This window comes from Chiloscyllium plagiosum, unplaced genomic scaffold, assembly GCF_037043375.1.
Source record: "Chiloscyllium plagiosum isolate Xiang-an unplaced genomic scaffold, Cpla_swu_hap1 HiC_scaffold_5, whole genome shotgun sequence".
NCBI lineage: Eukaryota > Metazoa > Chordata > Chondrichthyes > Orectolobiformes > Hemiscylliidae > Chiloscyllium > Chiloscyllium plagiosum.
The window spans coordinates 134,997,116-135,021,380 of record NW_028270143.1 but is presented as its reverse complement, the minus strand read 5'-3'; the positions used below and the strand labels follow the sequence as shown (position 1 = coordinate 135,021,380).

Here is a 24,265-nt window from a genome sequence, read left to right as displayed (position 1 = left end):
CTCCCTTGACACATTAAATTCTTATAAATTGCTTAGCTTTCAGGTGTCAAAACAATAAAATTCAAATTCCATTGGGTGTTAGTATCCTGGCTATAATTTAAAGTATTTGGTTAAATTCAAATTTTTGTCAAAACAGCAACCAAAGTTCAGGCATCCATTTAACAGCCAATTGTTACATGGCCCTATTATGGAGCAGGAGAAAGTGAGGTCTGCAGATGCTGGAGATCAGAGCTGAAAATGTGTTGCTGGAATAGCGCAGCAGGTCAGGGCAGCATCCAGGGAACAAGAGAATCGACGTTTCGGGCATAAGCCCTTCTTCAGGAAATGAAGAAGGGCTTATGCCCGAACGTCGATTCTCCTGTTCCCTGGATGCTGCCTGACCTGCTGCGCTGTTCCAGCAACACATTTTCAGCACCTATTATGGAGCAACCCATCTCCCAGCCTTTTCATTCGAGCAGCTGAGCCTGAACTTCAATATTTAGCAAACACCCTCTATTTCAAAGTGAACATCCATGCTTTTGACTTTGTAAGAGGATTCGGGGTAAACCAGTGAGGTGAGGAGAAATGTCTTTCACCTAACGAGTGAAAAGCCTGTGGTTCAAGTATGAATAATCTTTGGAATTCTTTCTCTAATGAGCAGTCAATGCTGAGTAAGTGAAGATGTTCAGATTAGATTAGATTAGATTAGATTCTCCGCAGTATGGAAACAGGCCCTTTGGCCCAACAAGTACATACCGACTCTCTGAACCCACCCAGACCCATTCCGCTACATTTACCCCTGACTAATGTACCTAACCCTAGTTTTTAACATGTAACCTGCTGTAAGTCTGCAGTAATGAGTATAGTGGATTCTTTCTTGATTATATGTTGTATTGAGATCTGTCTCTTGATTAAATTTTAAAAATATAAACTGTAAGTACTAAGTTAGCCTGGGACACTGTTTTTAGAGCAAACAGATGGTGCTATTTTCTGAGTCTGTCGATTATGAAGGAGCAAAGATGACCATTAGTAGAGTGATATGCTCTTCCTGACAGAAGTAGGAGATTAGTGAGAGTTTCCATGTCACTGATGATTATGTCTGGAGGAAGTGTCTTTGCTTGTGAATCTTATCATATTACATGAAACGGTTGGAGCAGCAGTAAGAGGCAGTGAGGAATTTACAACAGCTAGGCGGTGTGATGGATAGAAGTTACAGGAAGGGAGAAAAGCCGCAGACACAGTCACAAAGATGGGTTAACTCCAAGAAAAGTAGGAGAGATAGGCAGGTAGTGCAGAGCCTTCTGTGGCTATCCCCATTTCAAACAAGCATGCTATTTTGGAAAATGTAGGTGGTGTTGAACTCTCAAGGGAATGTAGCATAAACAGCCAAGTTTCTGGTATTGAGATTGGCTCTAATGTAATGAGGTGTACATCGAGTTCCAAGAAATCAATTGTGTTAGGGGACTTTCTAGTTAAAAGCACAAATGTTTCTGCAGCCAGCATTGAAATATCAGAATGGTGTGTTGCTTCACTGGTGCCAGGATCAAGGTTTTCTCAGAGAGGGTGCAGAACCCTCAAAAGGGGGAGAGGGACCTGTAGGAGGTCATTGTACAATTTGGAACCAATGATATAGGAAGAAAAAGGAGGAGATTCCGAAGGGAGAATGTAGAGAGTTAGGCAGGAATTTAAAAAGTAGGTCCTCGAGGGTAGCAATATCTAGATTACTCCCAGTGCTACGAGCGAGGGAGGGTAGGAATAGGAGGATTGAGCAGATGAATGCATCGCTTAGAAGCTGATGTAGGGGAGAGGGATTCACATTTTTGGATCATTAGTATTTCTTCTGGGGTAGAAGTGACCTATACAAGATGGACGGATTGCACCTTCTGGGTAATCCAAGATGGAGGACGGGAAAAATTTCTGGCTGTAACAGCTGCTCCTTTATTGAGGTATTTTCGGTGCTGGAGGTGATTTCCTCGAATTCCAGGAACAGCAATTCCTGTTTTATATGCTGTTGCATTGTTTTGGAATTTTAGGAAAAAAAAGTCAAAACAACAGCAGTTTTAAAAGGGAGAAGAATAGACAAAGGAAGCACATGGTGAGGTCATTGCAGGAGAGAGAGAGAACCTGCACAGTTACTGCCTTTGCTGTTTGAATTCATGTATCGCTGGACATCGGAGTGCATCTGGGAAAATTAACAAATGGTGAAATTCACAACTGATCTTGGAGGAACCTGTTGGGTGAAGTTCACAGCACAGAATCAGATAAGTTATCGTTATTTTAAGTGTGGCCTACAGAGAATCTTCAGTAGTGAGTAGAGTGGGTTCTTTCTTGATTATATGTTTTTGGAGATATGTCTCTTGATTAAATTTAAAATATAAGCCATATAACTACAAATTTAACCTGGTGCAGTGTTTTGTAGAGGAATAAGACGGTGTTATTTTCTGGGTCTGTAGATTGTGAAGGAGCAAAAAAAATGGCCTTTACAGTGATATGTACTTCTTGTCAGATGTGGGAGTTTAAGGGTTACTATGGATTATATCTGCCATAAATGATGCTGGCTGCGAATCTTATCAGATCGAATGGATTGGTTGGAGAGACAGTTAGAAGCGATGAGGAATTTGCAACAGCAACAGTATGTGGTGGATGGCAGTTATAGGAAGGGGGGAAAGTCTCAGATACAGTCACATAGATGGGTTAACTCCAGGAAGGGTAAGAGAGGAAGGCAGCTAGTGCAGGAGTCTTCTGTGGATATCCCCATTTCAAACAGGTATGCGGTTTTGGAAAATGTAGGGGGTGATGGATTCTCAGGGGAAGGTAGCACGAACAGCCAAGTTTCTGGTATTGAGACTGGCTTTAATGCAACAAGGGGTACGTCGGCTTCCAACAGATCAACTGTGTTAGGGGATTCTCTAGTCAGAGGAATAGACAGACGTTTCTGTGGCCAGCATCAATAAAGCAGAATGGTGTGTTGCTTCCCTGATGCCAGGATAAAGGATGTTTCAGAGAGGGTGCAGAATGTTCTCACGGGGAAGAGGGGCCAGCAAGAGGTCATTGTCCACATTGGAACCAACAACATAGGAAGGGAAAAGGTTGAGATTCTGAAGGGAGATTACAGACAGTTAGGCAGGAATTTAAAAAGGAGGTCCTCGAGAGTAGTAATATCTGGATTACTCCCAATGCTATGAGCTAGTGAGGGCAGGAATAGGAGGATTGAACAGAAGAATGCATGGCTGAGGAGCTGGTTTTTGGGAGAAGGATTCACATTTTTTGGATCATTGGAATCTTTTTTTGGGGTAGAGGTGACCTGTACAAGAAGGACAGATTGCACCTAAATTGGAAGGGGACTAATATACTGGCAGGGAGATTTGCTAGAACTGCTCGGGAGGATTTAAACTAGTAAGGTGGGGGGGATGGGACCCAAGGAGATAGTGAGGAAAGAGATCAATCTGAGACTGGTACAGTTGGGAACAGAAGCGAGTCAAACAGTCAGGGCAGGCAGAGACAAGGTAGGACTAAAAAAGTAAATTGCATTTATTTCAATGCAAGGGGCCTAAAAGGGAAGGCAGATGAACTCAGGGCATGGTTAGGAACATGGGACTGGGATATCATAGCAATTACAGAAACATGGCTCAGGGATGGGCAGGACTGGCAGCTGAATGTTCCGGGATACAAATGCTACAGGAAGGATAGAAAGGGAGGCAAAAGAGGAGGGGGAATGGCATTTTTGATAAGGGATAGCATTACAGCTGTGGTGAGGGAGGATATTCCTGGAAATACATCAAGGGAATTTATTTGGGTGGAACTGAGAAATAAGAAAGGGATGATAACCTTATTGGGATTGTATTATAGGCCCCTAATAGTCAGGGGGAAATTGAGAAGCAAACTTGTAAGGAGATCTCAGCTATCTGTAAGAATAATAGGGTAGTTATGGTAGGAGATTTTAACTTTCCAAACATCGACTGGGACTGCCATAGTGTTAAGGGTAAGACGAATTTGTTAAGTGTGTGCAAGACAATTTTCTGATTCAGTATGTGGATGTACCTACTAGAGAAGGTGCAAAACTTGACCTACTCTTGGGAAATAAGGCAGGGCAGGTGACTGAGGTGTCAGTGGGGGAGCACTTTGGGGCCAGCGACCATAATTCTATTAAGTTTAAAATAATGATGGAAAAGGATAGACCAGATCTAAAAGTTGAAGTTCTAAATTGAAGAAAGGCCAATTTTGACAGTATTAGGCAAGAACTTTCAAAAGCTGACTGGGGGAAGATGTTCGCAGGTAAAGGGACAGCTGGAAAATGGGAAGCCTTCAGAAATGAGATAACGAGAATCTAGAGAAAGTATATTCCTGTTCGGGTAAAAGGAAAGCCTGGTAGGTATAGGGAATGCTGGATGACTAACGAAATTGAGGGTTTGGTTAAGAAAAAGAAGGAAGCATATGTCAGGTATAGACAGGATAGATCAAGTGAATCCTTAGAAGAGTGCAAAGGAAGTAGGAGTATACTTAAGAGGGAAATCAGGAGGGCAAAACGGGGACATGAGATAGTTTTGGCAAATAGAATTAAGGAGAATCCAAAGAGTTTTTACAAATACATTAAGGACAAAAGGTTAACTAGGGAGAGAATAGGGCCCCTCAAAGATCAGCAAGGCGGCCTTTGTGTGGAGCCACAGAAAATGGGGGAGATACTAAATGAATATTTTGTATCAGTACTTACTGTGGAAAAGGATATGGAAGATATAGACTGTAGGAAAATAGATGGTGACATCTTGCAAAATGTCCAGATTACAGAGGAGGAGGTGCTGGATGTCTTAAAATGGGTAAAGGTGGATAAATCCCCAGGACCTGATCAGGTGTACCCAAGAACTCTGTGGGAAGCCAGAGAGGTGATTGCTGGGCCTCTTGCTGATACTGGAGGTTGGCTAACATGGTGCCACTGTTTAAGAAGGGTGGTAAGAACAAGCCAGGGAACTATAGACCAGTGAGCCCGACCTCGGTGGTGGGCAAGTTGCTGGAGGGAATCCTGAGAGACAGGATGTACATGTATTTGGAAAGGCAAGGACTGATTAGGGATATTCAACATAGCTTTGTGCGTGGGAAATCATGTCTCACAAATTTGATTGAGATTTTTGAAGAAGTAACGAAGATGATTGATGAGGGCAGAACGGTGGACTTCAGAAATGCATTCAACTAGGTTCCCCACGGGAGACTGGTGAGCAAAGTTAGATCAGATGGAATACAGGGAGAACTAGCCAATTGGATACAGAACTGGCTCAAAAGTAGAAGACAGAAGGTGGTGGTGGAGGGTTATTTTTCAGACTGGAGGCCTGTGACCAGTGCAATGGCACAAAGATCGGTGCTGGATCATTTACTTTTCCTCACTTATATGTCAATAAATTTGCAAGTGACACCAAAATTGGAGGTGGAGTGGATAACGAAGAAGGTTACCTCAGAGTACAATGGGATCTTGATCAGATGGGCCAACAGCTGAGAAGTGGCAGATGGACTTTAAATTAGATAAATGTGAGGCACTGCATTTTGGAAAAGGAAATATTAGCAGGACTGATACATGTGATGTTAACTTCCTAGGTTGTGTTGCTGAACAAAGAGACCTTGGAGTGCAGGTTCATAGCTCCTTGAAAGTGGAGTCGCAGGTAGATAGGATAGTGAAGAAGGTGTTTGGTATGCTTTCCTTTATTGGTCAGAGTATTGAATACAGGAGTTGGGAGGTCATGTTGCGGCTGTACAGAACATTAGTTAAGGCCACTTTTGGAATATTGCATGCAATTCTGGTCTCCTTCCTATCAGAAGGATGTTGTAAAATTTAAGAGGGTTCAGAAAAGATTTACATGGATGTTGCCAGGGTTGGAGGGTTTGAGCTATAGGGAGAGGTTGAATAGGCTGGGGCTGTGTTCCCTTGAGTGTCGGAGGCTGAGGGGTGACCTTATAGAGGTGTATAAAATCATGTGGGGCATGGATAGGATAAATAGACAAAGTATTTTCCCTGGGATGGGGGAGTTCAGAACTAGAGGGCATAGGTCTAGGGTGAGCGGAGAAAGATATAAAAGGGACCTAAGTGGCAACTTTTTCACACAGAGGGTGATGTGTGTATGGAATGAGTTGCCAAAGGAAGTCATGGAGGCTGGTACTACTACAGCATTTAAAAGGCATCTGGATGGGTAAATGTTTAGGAAGGGTTTGGAGGGATATGGACCAAGTGCTGGCAAATGGGACTAGATTAGGTTAGGATATCTGGTCAGCATTGACGAGTTGGGCCGAAGGGTCTGTTTCCCTGCTGTACATCTTTATGACTCTGTCCCTACAACTCTCTGTGGCAAGGAGTTCCAAAGACTCTCAGCCCTCCAAAGAGAAGAAATTCCTCCTCCTCTCACTCTTACTCAAATGGCACCCCTTTATTCTCTCTGGTCCTCGATTCTCCCATGAGGAGAAACAGCATTTACCCTGTCAAGGCCCTTAAGAATCCTGGAATTCCCTCTGTAATGGTATTGTGGGTTGACCCACAGCAGGTGGACAGCAGCAATTCAAGAAGGCAGCTTACCCCCCCACCTTCTCAAGGGCAACTAGGGGCAGGCAATAACTGCTGGGCCCAGCTCGAAACATCCCACTAATGAACACATTTTAAAATCCTTTTTGTTTCAATGAGATCATTTCACATTCTTTTGAACTCCAGTAAGTTAAGTCCCAATTTGTTTAACCTTTGCTCTTAAGACAATTCCTCTACAGCAGGGATCATCCCAGTTAACCTTCTCTGAAATTCTGGCAATAACATAACATCTTTCCCTAAATAAAGGTACCAACACTGCTCACAGTATTCCAAATATGTCCTCCCCAGCACCTTCTACAGTTGCAGTAAAACTTCCCTACTCTTATGATCCAACTCCCTTGAAATAAAGGCCAACATTGCATTGGCCTTCCTGATTACCTGCTGCACCTGTGTGCTCGCTTTCTGGGTTTCACCTACAAGTCCCTTTGTGCTATAACTTTCTTGTTGTTTTTCTCCATTTAAATAAGACTGTCTTTTTGTTCTCCCTTCCAAAGTGAACAACTTCACATTTTCCAACATTGTACTCCATTTGTGAAGTTTTTGCCCACTTACTTAACAGATCAATATCTTGTTGTAAAGTATTTGCATTCTTTTTGCAACCAGTCTTTCCACCTACTGTCTGCAACTCTGGCTTCCTTCCTCCCAGTCAAATTAAAGAAAGAAGACAATATAAGGAGATGATTTGGAGATTTCGGTGTTGGACTGGGGTGTACAAAGTTAAAAATCACACAACACTGGATTATAGTCCAACAGGTTTAATTGGAAACACAGTAGCTCTCAGAGCGCTGCTCTTTCATCAGGTGATAGTCTACCACCTGATGAAGGAGCGTCGCTCCGAAATCTAGTGCTTCCAATTAAACCTGTTGGACAATAACCCGGTGTTGTGTGATTTTAAAATATGATGAGAGGTATCATAAAACAAAGGTACAGTTTGAAAGGTTAAAAATCACACAACACCAGGTTATAGTCCAGCAGGTTTATTTGGAAGCACTAGCTTTCGGAGCGATGCTCCTTCGTCAGGTGGTTGTGGGGTATAAGATTGTAAGAGACAGAATTTATAGCAAAAGTTTACAGTGCGATGTAATTGAAATTATACATTGAAAAGGACCTTGATTGTTTGTTTAGTCTCTCATCTGTTAGAATGACCACGTTGGTTTCAGTTCTTTCATATGTAAATCACAAAACCTTTTTTAAAAGTTACATTCTCAAGTGAACTTTAACAATTGGTATCTGTTTGCCCAGATAATGTATTGAAGGTGTGAGTTCCCCTGTGTGATACTGTCTGTGCCACAATATTTAGACTGAGTCTAATCTAAAAAAATTAATTTACAGAATCTTACATGGATTCATGCAGTTTTTGAGCGAAGTGAAAAGTAATTCTGCAAGTACAAATTCACCCCACAAATTTATATTTGTATGTGTGCATGTGGGTGTGTGGGGAGGAGTCGGGGTTGTGAGTGTCTGTAAGAGAGTGGGTGCATGTGTGTGAGTATAAATGGGTATAAGTCTGTGAGAGGGTGTGTGTGTGTGTATATATATATATATATATATATATATATATAGATAGTGCAGTAGGGTCACCTGTAGGATGACATGAACCCAAGGTCCCAGTTGAGGCCCTCTCTATGGGTACCGAACTTAGCTATCAGCCTCTGCTCGGCCACTTTTCGCTGCTGCCTGTCCCGAAGTCCGCCTTGGAGGATGGTCACTCAAAGGTCCGAGGTCAAATGTCCTGGACTGCTGAAGTGTTCCCCAACTGGGAGGGAACCCTCCTGTCTGTTGATTATTGTGCGGTGCCCATTCATCCGTTACCGTAGCTTTTGCTCGGTCTCACCAATGTACCATGCCTCAGGGCATCCTTGCCTGCAGCGTATGAGATAGACAATGTTGGCTGAGTCACATGGGTACCTGCCATGTACATGGGGGGGAGGTGTCCCCAAATGTAATGGTGGTATCTATGTCCACACACTGACACGTCTTGCAGCGCCTACCGTGACAGGGTTGTATGGAGTTGTCCTGAGAGCCGGGCAGTTTGCAACAAACAATGATCTGTTTGAGGTTTGGTGGTTGTTTAAAGGTGAGCAGTGGAGGCATGGGGAAGGTCTTGGCGAGGTGTTCATCCTCATTGATAATGTGTTGCAGGTCATGAAGAACATAGCGTAGTCTTACAGCTCCTGGGAAATACTGAACAACGAAGGGGACCCTGTCAGTTGCAGCACTTGTCTGTCTCCTGAGGAGGTCATTACGGTTCCTTGCTGTGGCACGTCGGAACTGGCGTTCGATGAGTTGGACATCGTATCCCGTTCTTATGAGGGCATCCCCCACATTCCTCCTCATCTGAACAGATCCGGTGTACGTGTAGGGCTTGTCCATAGGGGATGGCTGTTTTAATATGTTTTGGGTGGAAGCTGGAGAAGTGTAGCAGTGTGAGGTTGTCTGTGAGTTTTAGGTAGTGGTGCTGAGGTGTCCATCCTTGATGGAGATGCACGTGTCCCAGAACGAGACAGATAGTCAAGAGTAGTCCATGGTGAGTTTGATGGTGGGCTGAAACTTGTTGATGTCACTGTGTAGTTTTATCAGTGACTCCTCGCCATAGGTCCAGAGGAAGAAAATGTCATCAATGTACCTGGTGTATAGTGTTGGTTGGAGGTCCTGCATAGAGAAGAAGTCTTGTTCGCACCTGTGCATGAAAATGTTGGCATATTGGGGTGCAAATGTGGTCCCCATGGCTGTTCCATGTGTCTGGATGAAGAACTGGTTTAGATTAGATTAGATTACTTACAGTGTGGAAACAGGCCCTTCCGCCCAACAAGTCCATACCGACCCGCCAAAGCGCAACCCACCCAGACCCATTCTCCTACATTTACCCGTTCACCTAACACTACCGGCAATTTAGCATGGCCAATTCACCTAACCTGCACATTTTTGGACTGTGGGAGGAAACCGGAGCACCCGGAGGAAACCCACGCAGACACGGGGAGAATGTGCAAACTCCACACTGTCAGTCACCTGTGAAGACACTGTGATCAAGGATATAGCAGATGAGTTGTAGGACGGTGCTCGGAGATTGGCAGCTGTTGGTGTTGAGTACTGAGGCTATTGCCATTGTGGGGATGCTGGTGTAGAGTGCGGAAACGTCCATTGTGATGAGGAATGTTCCTGGTTTGATTGGTCCGTGGGTGCTGAGTTTCTGTAAGAAATCCATAGTGTCGCGACAGAAGCTGGGGGTCCCCAGTACAATGGTTTCAAGATGCCTTCGACATAGCCAGAGAGGTTCTCACTCAGGGTCCCATTGCCTGATATGATGGGACGTCCTGGTGTATTGGCTTTGTGTATCTTCAGATTGATTAGATAAAAACAAGGACTGCAGATGCTGGAAATCTAGTATCTAGCTGGTGCTCGTGTATCCTGGTGGCTAACTTTCTTCAGCTAGCCACAAAAAGACACGACCCTCTCTCCCTCATAGCCCTACACACGGATGAAAAAAACCACCAATTCGACAGGGACAACACATCTATGGGACAGGCTAAGCAAAGACATGCCACAGAATTCCTAGAGGCCTGGCACTCCAACCACAACGCCATAAACAAACACATAGATCTAGATACCATCTATCAACCTCTCAGAAAACGAACAGGAAATGACATCACCACAAACCCCAGGAACCCCATCCAGGACAAACATATAAATAGAAAGCAGGAGAAAACAGCTTCGCTTCACTTGGAGGTCGCCACTGATGATGTTACCTAGCCAGGTAATGAAACGTCTGGATATCAAACCTACAGCTCAGCGAGCAAACCTACACCCTAAACCTCAACCTGAGCTACAAACCTTGCAATCTAGTATCTTCAGATTGATGAGACCAAGCAGAGGCTACGGCAACGGATGAGTGAACACCGCACAACAATTAACAACAGGAGTGTTCCCTCCCAGTTGGGGAATACTTCAGCGGTCCAGGACATTCAACCTCCGATCTTCAGGTGACCGTCCTCCAAGGCAGACTTCGGGACAGGCAACAACGAAAGTGGCTAAGCAGAGGCTTATAGCCAAGTTGCGACCCTATTGCACTACACACACACAGAGACACAAACTCCTACATACACCCACTCCTACACACACACGCACGCACACTGCTCTAACACACACACGCACCCTCTCACAGACTTTTACCCATTTATACTCACACACATGCACCCACTCTCTCACAGACACTCACAACACCTGATTCCTCCCCACCCTCCCCACACACCCACATTCCATATAAGGTAAAAACAATGACTGCAGGTGCTGGAAACCAGATTCTGGATTAGTGGTGCTGGAAGAGCACAGCAATTCAGGCAGCATCGACACATCAAATATAAGTTTGTGGGATGAATTTGTACTTGCAGAATTACTTTTCACATCACTCAAAAAGTGCATGGATCCATGTCAGAGTCTGTAAATTAATTTTTTTAATAGATTAGACTCAGTCTAAATATTGTGGCACAGACAGTATCACACAGGGGAACTCACACCTTCAATACATTATCTGGGCTAACAGACACCAATTGTTAAAGTTCACTTGAGAATGTAACTTTTAAAAAAGGTTTTGTGATTTACATATGAACGAACTGAAACCAACGTGATCATTCTAACAGATGAGAGACTTAACAAACAATCCAGATCATAGAGTCATAGAGATATACAGCATGGAAACAGACCCTTCGGTCCAACCCGTCCATGCCGACCAGGTATCCCAACCCAATCTAGTCCTACCTGCCAGCACCCGGCCCATATCCCTCCAAACCCTCCCTATTCATATACCGATCCAAATGCCTTTTAAATGTTGCAATTGTACCAGCCTCCACCATTTCCTCTGGCAGCTCATTCCATACACGTACCACCCTGTGTGAAAAAGTTGCCCCTTAGGTCTCTTTTATATGTTTACCCTCTCACCCTAAACCTATGCCCTCTAGTTCTGGACTCCCCCACCCCAGGGAAAGACCTTGCCTATTTACCCTATCCATACCCCTCATAATTTTGTAAACCTCTATAAGGTCACCCCTCAGCTGCCGACACTCCAGGGAAAACAGCCCCAGCCTGTTCAGCCTCTCCCTATAGCTCAAACCCTCCAACCCTGGCAACATCCTTGTAAATCTTTTCTGAACCCTTTCAAGCTTCACAACATCTTTCCGATAGGAAGGAGACCAGAACTGCACGCAATATTCCAACAGTGGCCTAAACAATGTCCTGTATAGCTGCAACATGACCTCCCAACTCCTGTACTCAATACTCTGACCAATAAAGGAAAGCATAAAGTCTTTTTCAATATATGATTTCAGTTACATCACACTGTAAACTTTTGCTATAAATTCTGTGTCTCACAATCTTATTCTCCACAACCCCCTGATGAAGGAGCAGCACTCCAAAAGCTAGTGCTTCTAAATAAACCTGTTGGACTGTAACCTGGTGTTGTGTGATCAGTCCAATACTGACATCGCCAAATCAATTTGAAAGGAGCACCTGAGGCTATCAGGGCACAAGTTGGTATAGATAGGTGGTAGGATAGGTTGAAAATACAGTTCAAATTGTCACAGAATCCTGGGCTTTATAAATAGGCAGGCAGATTCCAAAAGGAAGGTCAAGTGAGTCTTTATAGAATTAAGTCCATATCATAGTAGAGGTTGTGTTAGATATACTAGAATGTATAAAGGTGGGTAAATCTCCTGGTCCTGACCAAATATATCAAAAAGCACCGCAAGAGGCTAGAGAAGAAATCACAGGGGCTCTGGCTGATATTTGTGCATTATCGTTAGCCATCGGTGAGGTCCCAGAAGACTGGAAGGTAGTGAATGTTGTCCCCTTATTCAAGAAGGGATACAAAGAAAAGCCTAGGAACTAGAGACCAATAAGGTGAATGTCTGTGGTAGGCAAGTTACTTGAGAAGATTCTGAGATAAGATACACGTGTTTGGAAAGGCAGGGTTTGACGAGGAATAGTCAGTATGGCTTTGTACATGGGAGGTCATGCCTTACAAATTTGTTCGAGTTCTTTGATGAAGTAACCAGGAAGAATGATGAGGGCAAGGCGGTAGACGTAGTCTATATGGATTTCAGTAAGGCCTTTGATTAGGTTCCACCTGGGAGCCTGCTCTGGAAGGTTAGATCGTATGGAATCCAGGGGGAGCTGGCAAATTGGATATCTCAACTTTGACACCTCATTCTGAGGAAAATATGGAAGTGGTATGGATGGTAAAATTATGGGAATGGCTCCAGGAATAAGGCATTTCTATTGTGTTAATAAATTGGAGAAGCTGGGATTCTCACTCAGATTGACAGGCTTGGAGATTTAACAGCTGTGTCCCAAATCAGCAGGGCTTTAGAATGAGGAGAATTGATTCGAGTGAAATAGTTGAAAACCAGATGGCATAATTTAAGGCAAATGGCAAAAGAAACCCAGTTTGCCCACAATGAATGCTTAAGTTCTGGAATTCATTGCAACAGTGCATAGAATTGAATGAGGACCTGAAGAGAAAACAAATATTTGGGAGAGCGGGGTGAGGTATTTGGGACCACGAGTCTTTGTAGAATGGACTGGAGTGGAAGGAGGAAGGTAAAAGGAACTACCCAAAGCCGAGTACTGAGGAGTATAATCAGCTGGCCTCTGTGGTCATATTTCCGACCGTTCCCAACACAGTGCCTAAATAGTTTGCCGTCCACGAGCAGTACCTTTTCTTGGTGCTTGGCTGGGTTTTTTCGGTGCTTTCCCAGCTCCAGGCTTTGCTTTCCCTCCTTTCCGACTGGACATTGTTTATCACATTTGAAAAACTCTCTGCTAACCAGCGTCACTAGAACAGAGAGAATTGATCTCATGTTAATGTGGTGCTGCCTCGCCTCTGTCGAAGACGGGAAGGATAACACAGGCACTTACAAAGCAGGGAGAAGGGTCTCCAGTGGAATTCGGCAAGTCAAAGCAGGAGCTGGGCTTTCAGGCAGAGAGACCCTGCTGAATACAGCCTGCCAGCCAGCTGCAGCAACGTATGGACCACCGCTGCCATGTAATAAAAGTGAACAAAGGGCCTCCCTCATACACTGCACAGACTGGTTAGCAGGACACAAGACAACAAAAATTCGCAATTATTAACTTCCAGCCTCAACGGTCTGATTCACGCTTTTCTCATCTCTCCCACCATCTGCTGCTCCCAGTATTCCAGACTCTTTCCCCCCTCCCAGTATTGCAGTCTGTCTCTATCTCTCACACCCAATTGCTCCCAGTATTGCAGTCTCTCTCTCTCCCTGTTGCTCCCAGTATTGGGCTCTCTCTCTCTCACTCTCAGTCCCGGTTGCTCCCGGTATTGCACTCTCTCTCTCTCCCTGTTGCTCCCAGTATTATAGTATCTGTCTGTCTCTCTCTCTCCTTGTTGCTCCCAGTATCTGTCTCTCTCTCTCCCTGTTGCTCCCAAGTATTGCAGTATCTCTTTCTCTCACTCTCCCTGTTGCACCCAGTATTACAATCTGTCTGTCTTTCTCTCTCTCCCTGTGCGCTCCCAGTATTGCACTCTCTCTCTCTGTTGCTCCCAGTATTGCACTCTCTTTCTTTCTTTCTCTCTCTCTCTCTCTCCCTGTTGCTCCCAGTATTACAGTATCTCCCTCTCCTTGTTGCTCCCAGTATCTGTCTCTCTCTCTCCCTGTTGCACCCAGTATTGCTGTCTCCATCTCTCTCTCTCCCTGTTGCTCCCAGTATTGCAGTCTGTCTCTGTCTCTCTCTCTCTCCCCCCCGTGCGCTCCCACTCTCCCTGTTGCTCTCAGTATTGCAGTTTGTCTCTCTCTCTCCCCCGTGCGCTCCCAGTACCGCTCTCTCTCTCCCTGTTGCTCCCGGTATTGCACTCTCTCTCTCTCCCTGCCTGTTGCTCCCAGTATTGCAGTCTGTCTCTGTCTCTCTCCCTATGCGCTTCAAATATTGCGCTCTGTCTCTCACTGTGCCCTCCCAGTATTGCTCTCTCTCCCTTTTGCTCCTAGTATTGCACTCTCTCTCCCTCCCTGTTGCTCCCTGTATTGCAGTCTCTGTCTCCCTCTCCCCCGTTGCTCCCAGTATTGCAGTCTGTCTCTGTCTCTCTCACTATTGCTCCCAGTATTGCACTCTCTCTCTCCCTGTGCTGCTCCCAGTATTGCTCTCTCTCTCTCGCTCTCTCCCTGTTGCTCCCAATATTGCTCTTTCTCTGTCTCCCTGTTGCTCCCAATATTGCAGTCTCTCTCTCTCTCTCTCCCTGTGCTGCTCCCAGTATTGCACTCTCTCCCTGTTGCTCCCAGTATTGCTCTCTCTCCCTGTTGATCCCAGTGTTCAGTCTCTCTCTCTCTCTCCCTGTTGCTCCCAGTATTGCACTCTCTCTCTCACTCTGTACTGCTCCCAGTATTGCAGTCTCTCTCTCTCTCCCCTGTGCTGCTCCCAGTAGTGCTCTCGCTCTCTCTCTCCCTGTTGCTCCCAGTATTGCAGTCTGTCTGTCTCTCTCTCCCCCTGTGTGCAGTCTCTCTCCGTTGCTCCTAGTATTGCACTCTCTCTGCTGCCCTGTTGCTCCCAGTATTGCAATCTGTCTCTGTATCTCTCTCCCTCCCTGTTGCTCCCAGTGTTGCAGTCTCTCTCTCTCTCCCTGTTGCTCCCAGTGTTGCAGTCTCTCTCCCTCTCCCTGTTGCCCCCAGTGTTGCAGTCTCTGTCTCTCTCCCTGTTGCTCCCAGTATTGCACTCTCTCTCTCTCTCCCTGTTGCTCCCAGTATTGCAGTCTCTGTCTCTCTCCCTCCCTGTTGCTCCCAGTGTTGCAGTCTCTGTGTCTCTCCCTGTTGCTCCCAGTATTGCACTCTCTCTCTCCCTGTTGCTCCCAGTATTGCAGTCTCTGTCTCTCTCCCTGTTGCTCCCAGTATTGCAGTCTCTGTCTCTCTCCCTGTTGCTCCTAGTATTACAGTCTGACTGTCTGTCTCTCTCCCTGTTGCGCCCAGTATTGCTCTCTCTTTCTCTCTCCCTGTTGCTCCCAGTGTTGCAGTCTCTGTCTCTCTCCCTGTTGCTCCCAGTATTGCACTCTCTCTCTCTCCCTGTTGCTCCCAGTATTGCACTCTCTCTCTCTCCCTGTTGCTCCCAGTATTGCACTCTCTCTCTCTCCCTGTTGCTCCCAGTATTGCACTCTCTCTCTCTCTCTCCCTGTTGCTCCCAGTATTGCGCTCTCTCTCTCCCTGTTGCTCCCAGTATTGCACTCTCTCTCTCTCTCCCTGTTGCTCCCAGTATTGCTCTCTCTCTCTCTCCCTGTTGCTCCCAGTATTGCAGTCTCTTTCTCTCTCTCTCCCTGTTGCTCCCAGTATTGCACTCTCTCTCTCTCCCTGTTGCTCCCAGTATTGCTCTCTCTCTCCCTGTTGCTCCCAGTATTGCACTCTCTCTCTCTCCCTGTTGCTCCCAGTATTGCACTCTCTCTCTTTCTCTCACTCTTCCTGTTGCTCCTAGTATTGCTTTCTCTATCTCTTGCTCTCAGTATTGCAGTATCTGTCTCTGTCTCTCCCTGTTGATCCCAGTATTGCAGTCTCTTTCTCTCTCTCTCCCTGTTGCTCCCAGTATTGCAGTCTCTCTCTTTCTCTCACTCTTCCTGTTGCTCCAGGTACTGCTGTCTCTCTCTGTGTGTCTGTCTGTCTCTCTCTTCCTGTTGCTCCCAGTATTGCAGTCTCTGTCTCTTTGTTGCTTCCAGTATTGCCGTCTCTGCGTCTGTCCCCCTGTTGCTCCCAGTATTGCAGTCTCTGTCTTTGTCCCCCTGTTGCACCCAGTATTGCTCTCTCTCTCTCTGTTGCTCCCAGTATTGCAGTCTCTGTCTCTCTCTCCCTGTTTCTCCCAGTATTGCAATCTCTCTCCCTGTTCCTCCCAGTATTGCACACTCTCTCTGCCTGTTGCTCCCAGTATTGCAGTCTCTGTCTCTGTCCCCCGTTGCTCCCAGTATTGCAGTCTCTGTCTCTGTGTCTGTCCCCTATTGCTCCCAGTATTGCAATCTCTCTCCCTGTTCCTTCCAGTATTGCACACTCTCTCTGCCTGTTGCTCCCAGTATTGCTCTCTCTCTCTCCCTGTTCCTTCCAGTACTGCACTCACTCTCTCTCTGCCTGTTGCTCCCAGTATTGCACTCTCTCTCTCACTCTCCCTGTTACTCCCAGCATTGCTCGTTCGCGCTCTCTCCCTGTTGCTCCCAGTATTGCTCTCTCTCTCTCTCTCCCTGTTGCTCCCAGTATTGCTCTCTCTCTCTCCCTCCCTGTTGCTCCCAGTATTGCACTCTCTCTCTCTCTCCCTGTTGCTCCCAGTATTGCACTCTCTCTCTCTCCCTGTTGCTCCCAGTATTGCACTCTCACTCTCCCCCTGTTGCTCCCAGTATTTCACTCTCTCTCCCCCTGTTGCTCCCAGTATTGCACTCTCTCTCCCCCTGTTGCTCCCAGTATTGCACTCTCTCCCCCTGTTGCTCCCAGTATTGCACTCTCTCTCCCCTGTTGCTCCCAGTGTTGCTCTCTCTCTCCCTGTTGCTCCCAGTATTGCACTCTCTCTCCCCTGTTGCTCCCAGTGTTGCTCTCTCTCCCTCCCTGTTGCTCCCAGTATTGCACTCTCTCTCTCCCTGTTGCTCCCAGTATTGCACTCTCTCTCTCCCTGTTCCATCCAGTATTGCACTCTCTCCCTGTTGCTCCCAGTATTGCACTCTCTCTCCCTGTTCCTTCCAGTATTGCACTCACTCTCTCTGCTTTTTGCTCCCAGTATTGCACTTTCTCTTTCCCTGTTGCTCCCAGTATTACACTCTCTCTCCCTCCCTGTTGCTTCCAGTATTGCACTCACTCTCTCCCTATTGCTCCCAGTATTGCACTCTCCCCCTGTTGCTCCCAGTATTGCACTCTCTCTCTGCCTTTTGCTCCCAGTATTGAACTCTCTCTCCCCTGTTGCTCCCAGTATTGCACTCTCTCCCCCTGTTGCTCCCAGTATTGCACTCTCTCTCTCCCTGTTCCATCCAGTATTGCACTCACTCTCTCCCTGTTGCTCCCAGTATTGCACTCTCTCCCTGTTGCTCCCAGTATTGCACTCTCTCCCTGTTGCTCCCAGTATTGCACTCTCTCCCATGTTGCTCCCAGTATTGCACTCTCTCTCTCCCTGTTCCATCCAGTATTGCACTCTCTCTCCCCTGTTGCTCCCAGTATTGCACTCTCTCTCTCTCTCTCCCTGTTGCTCCCAGTATTGCACTCTCTCTCCCCTGTTGCTCCCAGTATTGCACTCTCTCTCTCTCCCTGTTGCTCCCAGTATTGCACTCTCTCCCCTGTTGCTCCCAGTATTGCACTCTCTCTCGTTGAAACTTTATTGCTGGAACAGCACAGCAGGTCAGGCAGCATCCAGGGAACAGGAGATTCGACGTTTCGGGCACAGGCCCTTCTTCAGGAATGCATTCCTGAAGAAGGGCCTGTGCCCGAAACGTCGAATCTCCTGTTCCCTGGATGCTGCCTGACCTGCTGTGCTGTTCCAGCAATAAAGTTTCAACTTTGATCTCCAGCATCTGCAGACCTCACTTTCTCCTTGCACTCTCTCTCCCCCTGTTGCTCCCAGTATTGCACTCTCTCTCTCCCTGTTGCTCCCAATATTGCACTCTCTCTCCCCTGTTGCTCCCAGTATTGCACTCTCTCTCCCCTGTTGCTCCCAGTGTTGCTCTCTCTCCCTCCCTGTTGCTCCCAGTATTGCACTCTCTCTCCCCCTGTTGCTCCCAGTATTGCACTCTCTCTCTCCCTGTTCCATTCAGTATTGCACTCACTCTCTCTGTCTTTTGCTCCCAGTATTGCACTCTCTCTCTCTGTTCCTTCCAGTATTGCACTCACTCTCTCTCCCTGTTGCTCCCAGTATTACACTCTCTCTTTCCCTGTTGCTCCCAGTATTACACTCTCTCTCCCTCCCTGTTGCTTCCAGTATTGCACTCACTCTCTCCCTATTGCTCCCAGTATTGCACTCTCTCCCCTGTTGCTCCCAGTATTGCACTCTCTCTCTGCCTTTTGCTCCCAGTATTGAACTCTCTCTCCCCCTGTTGCTCCCAGTATTGCACTCACTCTCCCCCTGTTGCTCCCAGTATTGCACTCTCTCTCTTCCTGTTCCATCCAGTATTGCACTCACTCTCTCCCTGTTGCTCCCAGTATTGCACTCTCTCCCTGTTGCTCCCAGTATTGCACTCTCTCTCTGTGCCTGTTGCTCCCAGTATTGGACTCTCTCTCTCCCTGTTGCTCCCAGTATTGCACTCTCTCCCTGTTGCTCCCAGTATTGCACTCTCTCCCCTGTTGCTCCCAGTATTGGACTCTCTCTCTGCCTGTTGCTCCCAGTATTGCACTCTCTCTCCCTGTTCCATCCAGTATTGCACTCTCTCTCTGCCTGTTGCTCCCAGTATTGCACTCTCTCTCTGCCTGTTGCTCCCAGTATTGCACTCTCTCCCCTGTTGCTCCCAGTATTGCACTCTCTCTCTGCCTGTTGCTCCCAGTATTGCACTCTCTCTCTCCCTGTTGCTCCCAGTATTGCACTCTCTCTCTCTCCCTGTTGCTCCCAGTATTGCACTCTCTCTCTCTCCCTGTTGCTCCCAGTATTGCACTCTCTCTCTCCCAGTTGCTCCCAGTATTGCACTCTCTCTCTCTCCCTGTTGCTCCCAGTATTGCACTCTCTCTCTCTCCCTGTTGCTCCCAGTATTGCACTCTCTCTCCTGTTCCTTCCAGTATTGCACTCACTCTCTCTCTCCCCGTTGCTCCCAGTATTGCAGTCTCTCTCTCTCTGTGCACTCCCAGTATTGTAATCTCTCACTCACACTCTGCACTTCCAGTATTGCACTCTCTCTCTCACTGTGCACTCCCAGTATTGCACTTTGTCTCTCCATGTGCGCTCCCAGTATTGCACACTCTCTCTCTTGCCCTGTGCGTTCCCAATATTGCAGTCTCCCTCTTTCTCCGTGTGCTCCCACTATTGCGCTCTGTCCCTGTTGCTCCCAGTATTGCACTCTCCCTATTTGCTGCCTGTTGCTCCTAGTATTGCAGTCTGTCTCTCTCTCTCTCTCTCCCCCCCTGTTGCTCCCAGTGTTTCAGTCTCTGTCCCTCTCCCTGTTGCTCCCAGTATTGCGCTCTCTCTCTCTCTCTCTCCCTGTTGCTCCCAGTATTGCAGTCTCTTTCTCTCTCTCTCCCTGTTGCTCCCAGTATTGCAGTCTCTTTCTCTCTCTCTCTCTGTTGCTCTCAGTATTGCAGTCTCTTTCTCTCTCTCTCCCTGTGCTGCTCCCAGTATTGCTCTCTCTCTCTCTCCCTGTTGCTCCCAGTATTGCAGTCTCTTTCTCTCTCTCTCCCTGTTGCTCCCAGTATTGCTCTCTCTCTCTCTCCCTGTTGCTCCCAGTATTGCAGTCTCTTTCTCTCTCTCTCCCTGTTGCTCCCAGTATTGCTCTCTCTCTCTCTCCCTGTTGCTCCCAGTATTGCAGTCTCTTTCTCTCTCTCTCCCTGTTGCTCCCAGTATTGCTCTCTCTCTCTCTCTCCCTGTTGCTCCCAGTATTGCAGTCTCTTTCTCTCTCTCTCCCTGTTGCTCCCAGTATTGCAGTCTCTTTCTCTCTCTCTCCCTGTTGCTCCCAGTATTGCTCTCTCTCTCTCTCTCCCTGTTGCTCCCAGTATTGCAGTCTCTTTCTCTCTCTCCCTGTTGCTCCCAGTATTGCAGTCTCTTTCTCTCTCTCCCTGTTGCTCCCAGTATTGCAGTCTCTTTCTCTCTCTGCCTGTTGCTCCCAGTATTGCACTCTCGCTCTCACTGTGCACTCCCAGTATTACACTCTCTCTCTCTCCCCTGTGCACTCCCAGTATAGCACTCTCTCTCTCCCTGTGTGCTCCCAGTATTGAATTCTCTCTTTCTGCAGCTCCAATATTACTCTCTCTCTCTGCAGCACCCAGTATTGCACTCTCTCTCTCTCTCCCTGCTGCTCCCAGTACAGTGCTCTCTCTCCCCACCCCAACCCCAAATTTGTCTGTCTGTCTGTCTCTCTGTTGCTCCCAGTACAGGGAATGCACTCCCTGTCTGTCTGTCTGTTTATCTGTCACTGTGCTGCTGCCAGTATAGTAGTCTGTGTATGTGCATGTTGCCCCCAAAACTGCGAGCCCTCTTGCAGATTGTTACCATTGTTTCATTGATGTCTTGGCAATCTCTAAGCAACCGAGACACACGGATGTGACATCAGCATGCTAGCCCCGCCCCTGTCACTGCCAGCTGCACACGTGCAAGCTCCAGTGCTCCCTCCAACAGGCACTGGCACCAATCAGAAACTGGAAATGGCCAAGACAGGGCAGCCCCCACGGACAGTGACACGGGGTCATGTGGGTGTGTACTGTAATGGACAGTGACACGGGGTCATGTGGGTGTGTACTGTAATGGACAGTGACACGGGGTCATGTGGGTGTGTACTGTAATGGACAGTGACATGGGGTCATGTGAATGGGTACTGTAATGGACAGTGACTGGGGAATGTGGTTGGGTACTGTAATGGACAATGACTCTTGGGAATGGGGATGGGTACTATAATGGACAGTGACACTGGGGAATGTGGATGGGTAATGCAATGGACAGTGGCTCTGGGGAATGTGGGTGTGTCCAGTAATGGACAATGACTCTGGGGAATGGGGATGGGTACTGTAATGGACAGTGACACTGGGGAATGTGGATGGGTAATGCAATGGACAGTGGCTCTGGGGAATGTAGGTGTGTCCTGTAATGGACAGTGACACTGGGGAATGCGGATGGGTACTATAATGGACAGTGACTCTGGGGAATGCAGGTGTGTAGTGTAATGGACAGTGACACTGGGGAATGTGGATGTGTACTGTAATAGACAGTGACACTGGGAAATGTGGGTGTGTACTGTAATTGACAGTGACACTGGGGAATGTGGGTGTGTACTGTAAAGGACAGTGTCAGTGGGGAATGTGGGTGAGTACTGTAATGGACAGTGAATCTGGGCAATCTGGGTGTGTACTGTAATGGACAGTGACACTGGGGATTGGGGATGTGTACTGTAATGGACAGTGACACGGGGTCATGTGGGTGTGTACTGTTTAGGACAGTGACATGGGGTCATGTGGATGGGTACTGTAATGGACAATGACACGGGGGAATGCGGATGGGTACTATAATGGACAGTGACTCTGGGGAATGTGAATAGGTACTGTAATGGACAGTGACTAGGGAATGTGGATGGGTACTGTAATGGACAATGACTCTGGGGAATGTGGGATGTGTACTGTGATGGACAGTGTCACTGAGTGGGGATGTGTACTTTAATGGACAGTGATACTGGGGAATGTGGGTGTGTACTGTAATGGAGAGTGACTCTGGGGAATGTGGTTGTGTATTGTAATGGACAGTGATACTGCGGAATGTGGGTGTGTACTGTAATGGACAGTGTCAGTGGGAAATGTGAATGTGTATTGTAATGGACAGTGGCACTGGGGAATGTGGATGTGTACTGTAATGGACAGTGACGCCGGGTAATAAGGATGTATACTATAATGGACAGTGGCACTGGGGAATGTGGGTGTGTACTGTAATGGACAGTGATTCTGGCGAATGCGGTTGTGTACTGTAGTGGACAGTGACCCTGGGGAATGCGGTTGTGTACTGTAATAGACAGTGACTCTGGGGAATGTGGGTGTGTACAGTAATGGACAGTGTCAGTGGGAAATGTGAATGTGTATTGTAATGGACAGTGGCACTGGCGAATGTGCGTGTGTACTGTCATAGACAGTGACACTGGGCAATGGGGTTGTGTGCTGTAATGGACAGTGACTCTGGGGAATGTGGGTGTGTATTGTAATGGACTATGTACTGTAATGGGCAGTCACACTGAGGAAGGTGGGTGTGTACTGTATTGGATAGTAACACTGGGGAATGTGGGTGTTGTCTGTAATGGACAGTGGCACTGGGGATTGTGGGTGAGTACTGTAATGGACAGTGAATCTGGGCAATCTGGGTGTGTACTGTAATGGACAGTGACACTGGGGAATGGGGATGTGTACTGTAATGGACAGTGACACTGGGGAATGTAGGTATATACTGTATTGAACAGTGACACTGGGGAATGTGGGTGTGTACTGTAATGGACAGTGAATCTGGGTGTGTACTGTAATGGACAGTGACACTAGGGAATGTGGGTGTGTACTGTAATGGACAGTGACACTGGGGAATGTGGATGTGTACTGTAATGGACAGTGACACTGGGCAATCTGGGTGTATACTGTAATGGACAGTGACACTGGGGAATGTGGGTGTGTACTGTAATGGACAGTGACACTGGGGAATGGGGATGTGTACTGTAATGGACAGTGACACTGGGCAATGGGGAGGTGTACTGTAATGGACAGTGACCCTTGGGGAATGTGGGTGTCTACTGTAATGGACAGTGACCCTGGGGAATGTGGGTGAGTACTGTAATGGACAGTGAATCTGGGCAATCTGGGTGTATACTGTAATGGACAGTGACACTGGTGAATGTGGGTGTGTACTGTAATGGACAGGGACACTGGGGAATGGGGATGTGTACTGTAATGGACAGTGACACTGGGCAATGGGGAGGTGTACTGTAATGGACATTGACTCTTGGGGAATGTGGGTGTGTACTGTAATGGACAGTGACACTGGCGAATGGGGATGTGTACTGGAATGGACAGTGTCAATGGGGAACTTGAGGTATACTGTAATGGACAGTGATGCTGGGGAATGTGGGTGTGTACAGTAATGGACAGTGACTCTTGGGGAATGTGGGTGTGTACTGTAATGGACAGTGACACTGGCGAATGGGGATGTGTACTGGAATGGACAGTGTCAATGGGGAATTTGAGGTATACTGTAATGGACAGTGATGCTGGGGAATGTGGGTGTGTACTGTAATGGACAGTGACACTTTGCAATGGTGATGTGTACTGTAATGGACAGTGACTCAGGGGAATGTGGGTGCGTAGTGTAATGGACAGCGACTATGGGAAATGGGGATGTGTACTGTAATGGACAGTGGGACTGGGGACTGTGGGTGTGTACTGAAATGGACAGTGACACTGGGCAATGTGGATGTGTACTGTAATGGGCAGTGACACTGGTCAATGGGGATGTGTACTGTAATGGACAGTGACTCCGGGCAATGTGGGTGTGTATTGTAATGGGCAGTGACTCTGGGGAATGTGGGTGTGTACTGTAATGGACAGTGAGACCGGGGAATGTGTGTGTGTACTGCAATGGCCAGTGACATTGGGGAATGGGGATGTGTATTGTAATGGACAGTGACTCTTGGCAATGGGGATATGTACTGTAATGGACAGTGACCCTTGAGGAATGTGGGTGTCTACTGTAATGGACAGTGACTCTGGGCAATGTGGGTGTGTACTCTAATGGGCAGTGACTCTAGGGTATGTGGGTGTGTACTGTAATGGCCAGTGACACTGGGGAACGTGAATGTGTACTGTAATGGACAGTGACTCTGGGGAATGTGGGTGTGTATTGTAATGGGCAGTGACTCTGGGGAATGGGGATGTGTACTGTAATGGACAGTGACTCTGGGGAATGTGGGTGTGTACTGTAATGGACAGTGACTCTGGGGAATGTGGGTGTGTACTATAACGGACAGTGAGTATGGGTAGTGTGGATATCTGCTGTAATGGACTGTGACACTGGGCAATGTGGGATGTGTACTGTAATGGACAGTGATTTTGGGGAATG

General features: G+C 47.2%; 1 protein-coding gene across 3 annotated transcripts in view; it reads right to left on the bottom strand.

Annotated features, from left to right (window-relative positions):
* LOC122550355 (IQ motif and ankyrin repeat domain-containing protein 1-like) overlaps positions 1-13,905 on the bottom strand; it is a 250,072-nt gene extending 236,167 nt beyond the window's left edge. For 2 of the 3 annotated variants that reach the window (XM_087986874.1, XM_087986875.1), the window contains exons 1-2: positions 13,448-13,905; positions 13,246-13,364 (exon numbers count right to left, since the gene is read on the bottom strand). In XM_087986874.1, coding sequence (XP_087843000.1) covers positions 13,246-13,324 — 79 coding nt within the window. In that variant the 5' untranslated portion in view covers positions 13,325-13,364; positions 13,448-13,905. Of the gene's footprint in view, positions 1-13,245; positions 13,365-13,447 lie in introns of those variants that run through there. The other variant, XM_087986876.1, reaches the window with a different exon arrangement.
* Between the last annotated feature and the right edge of the window lie 10,360 nt (positions 13,906-24,265).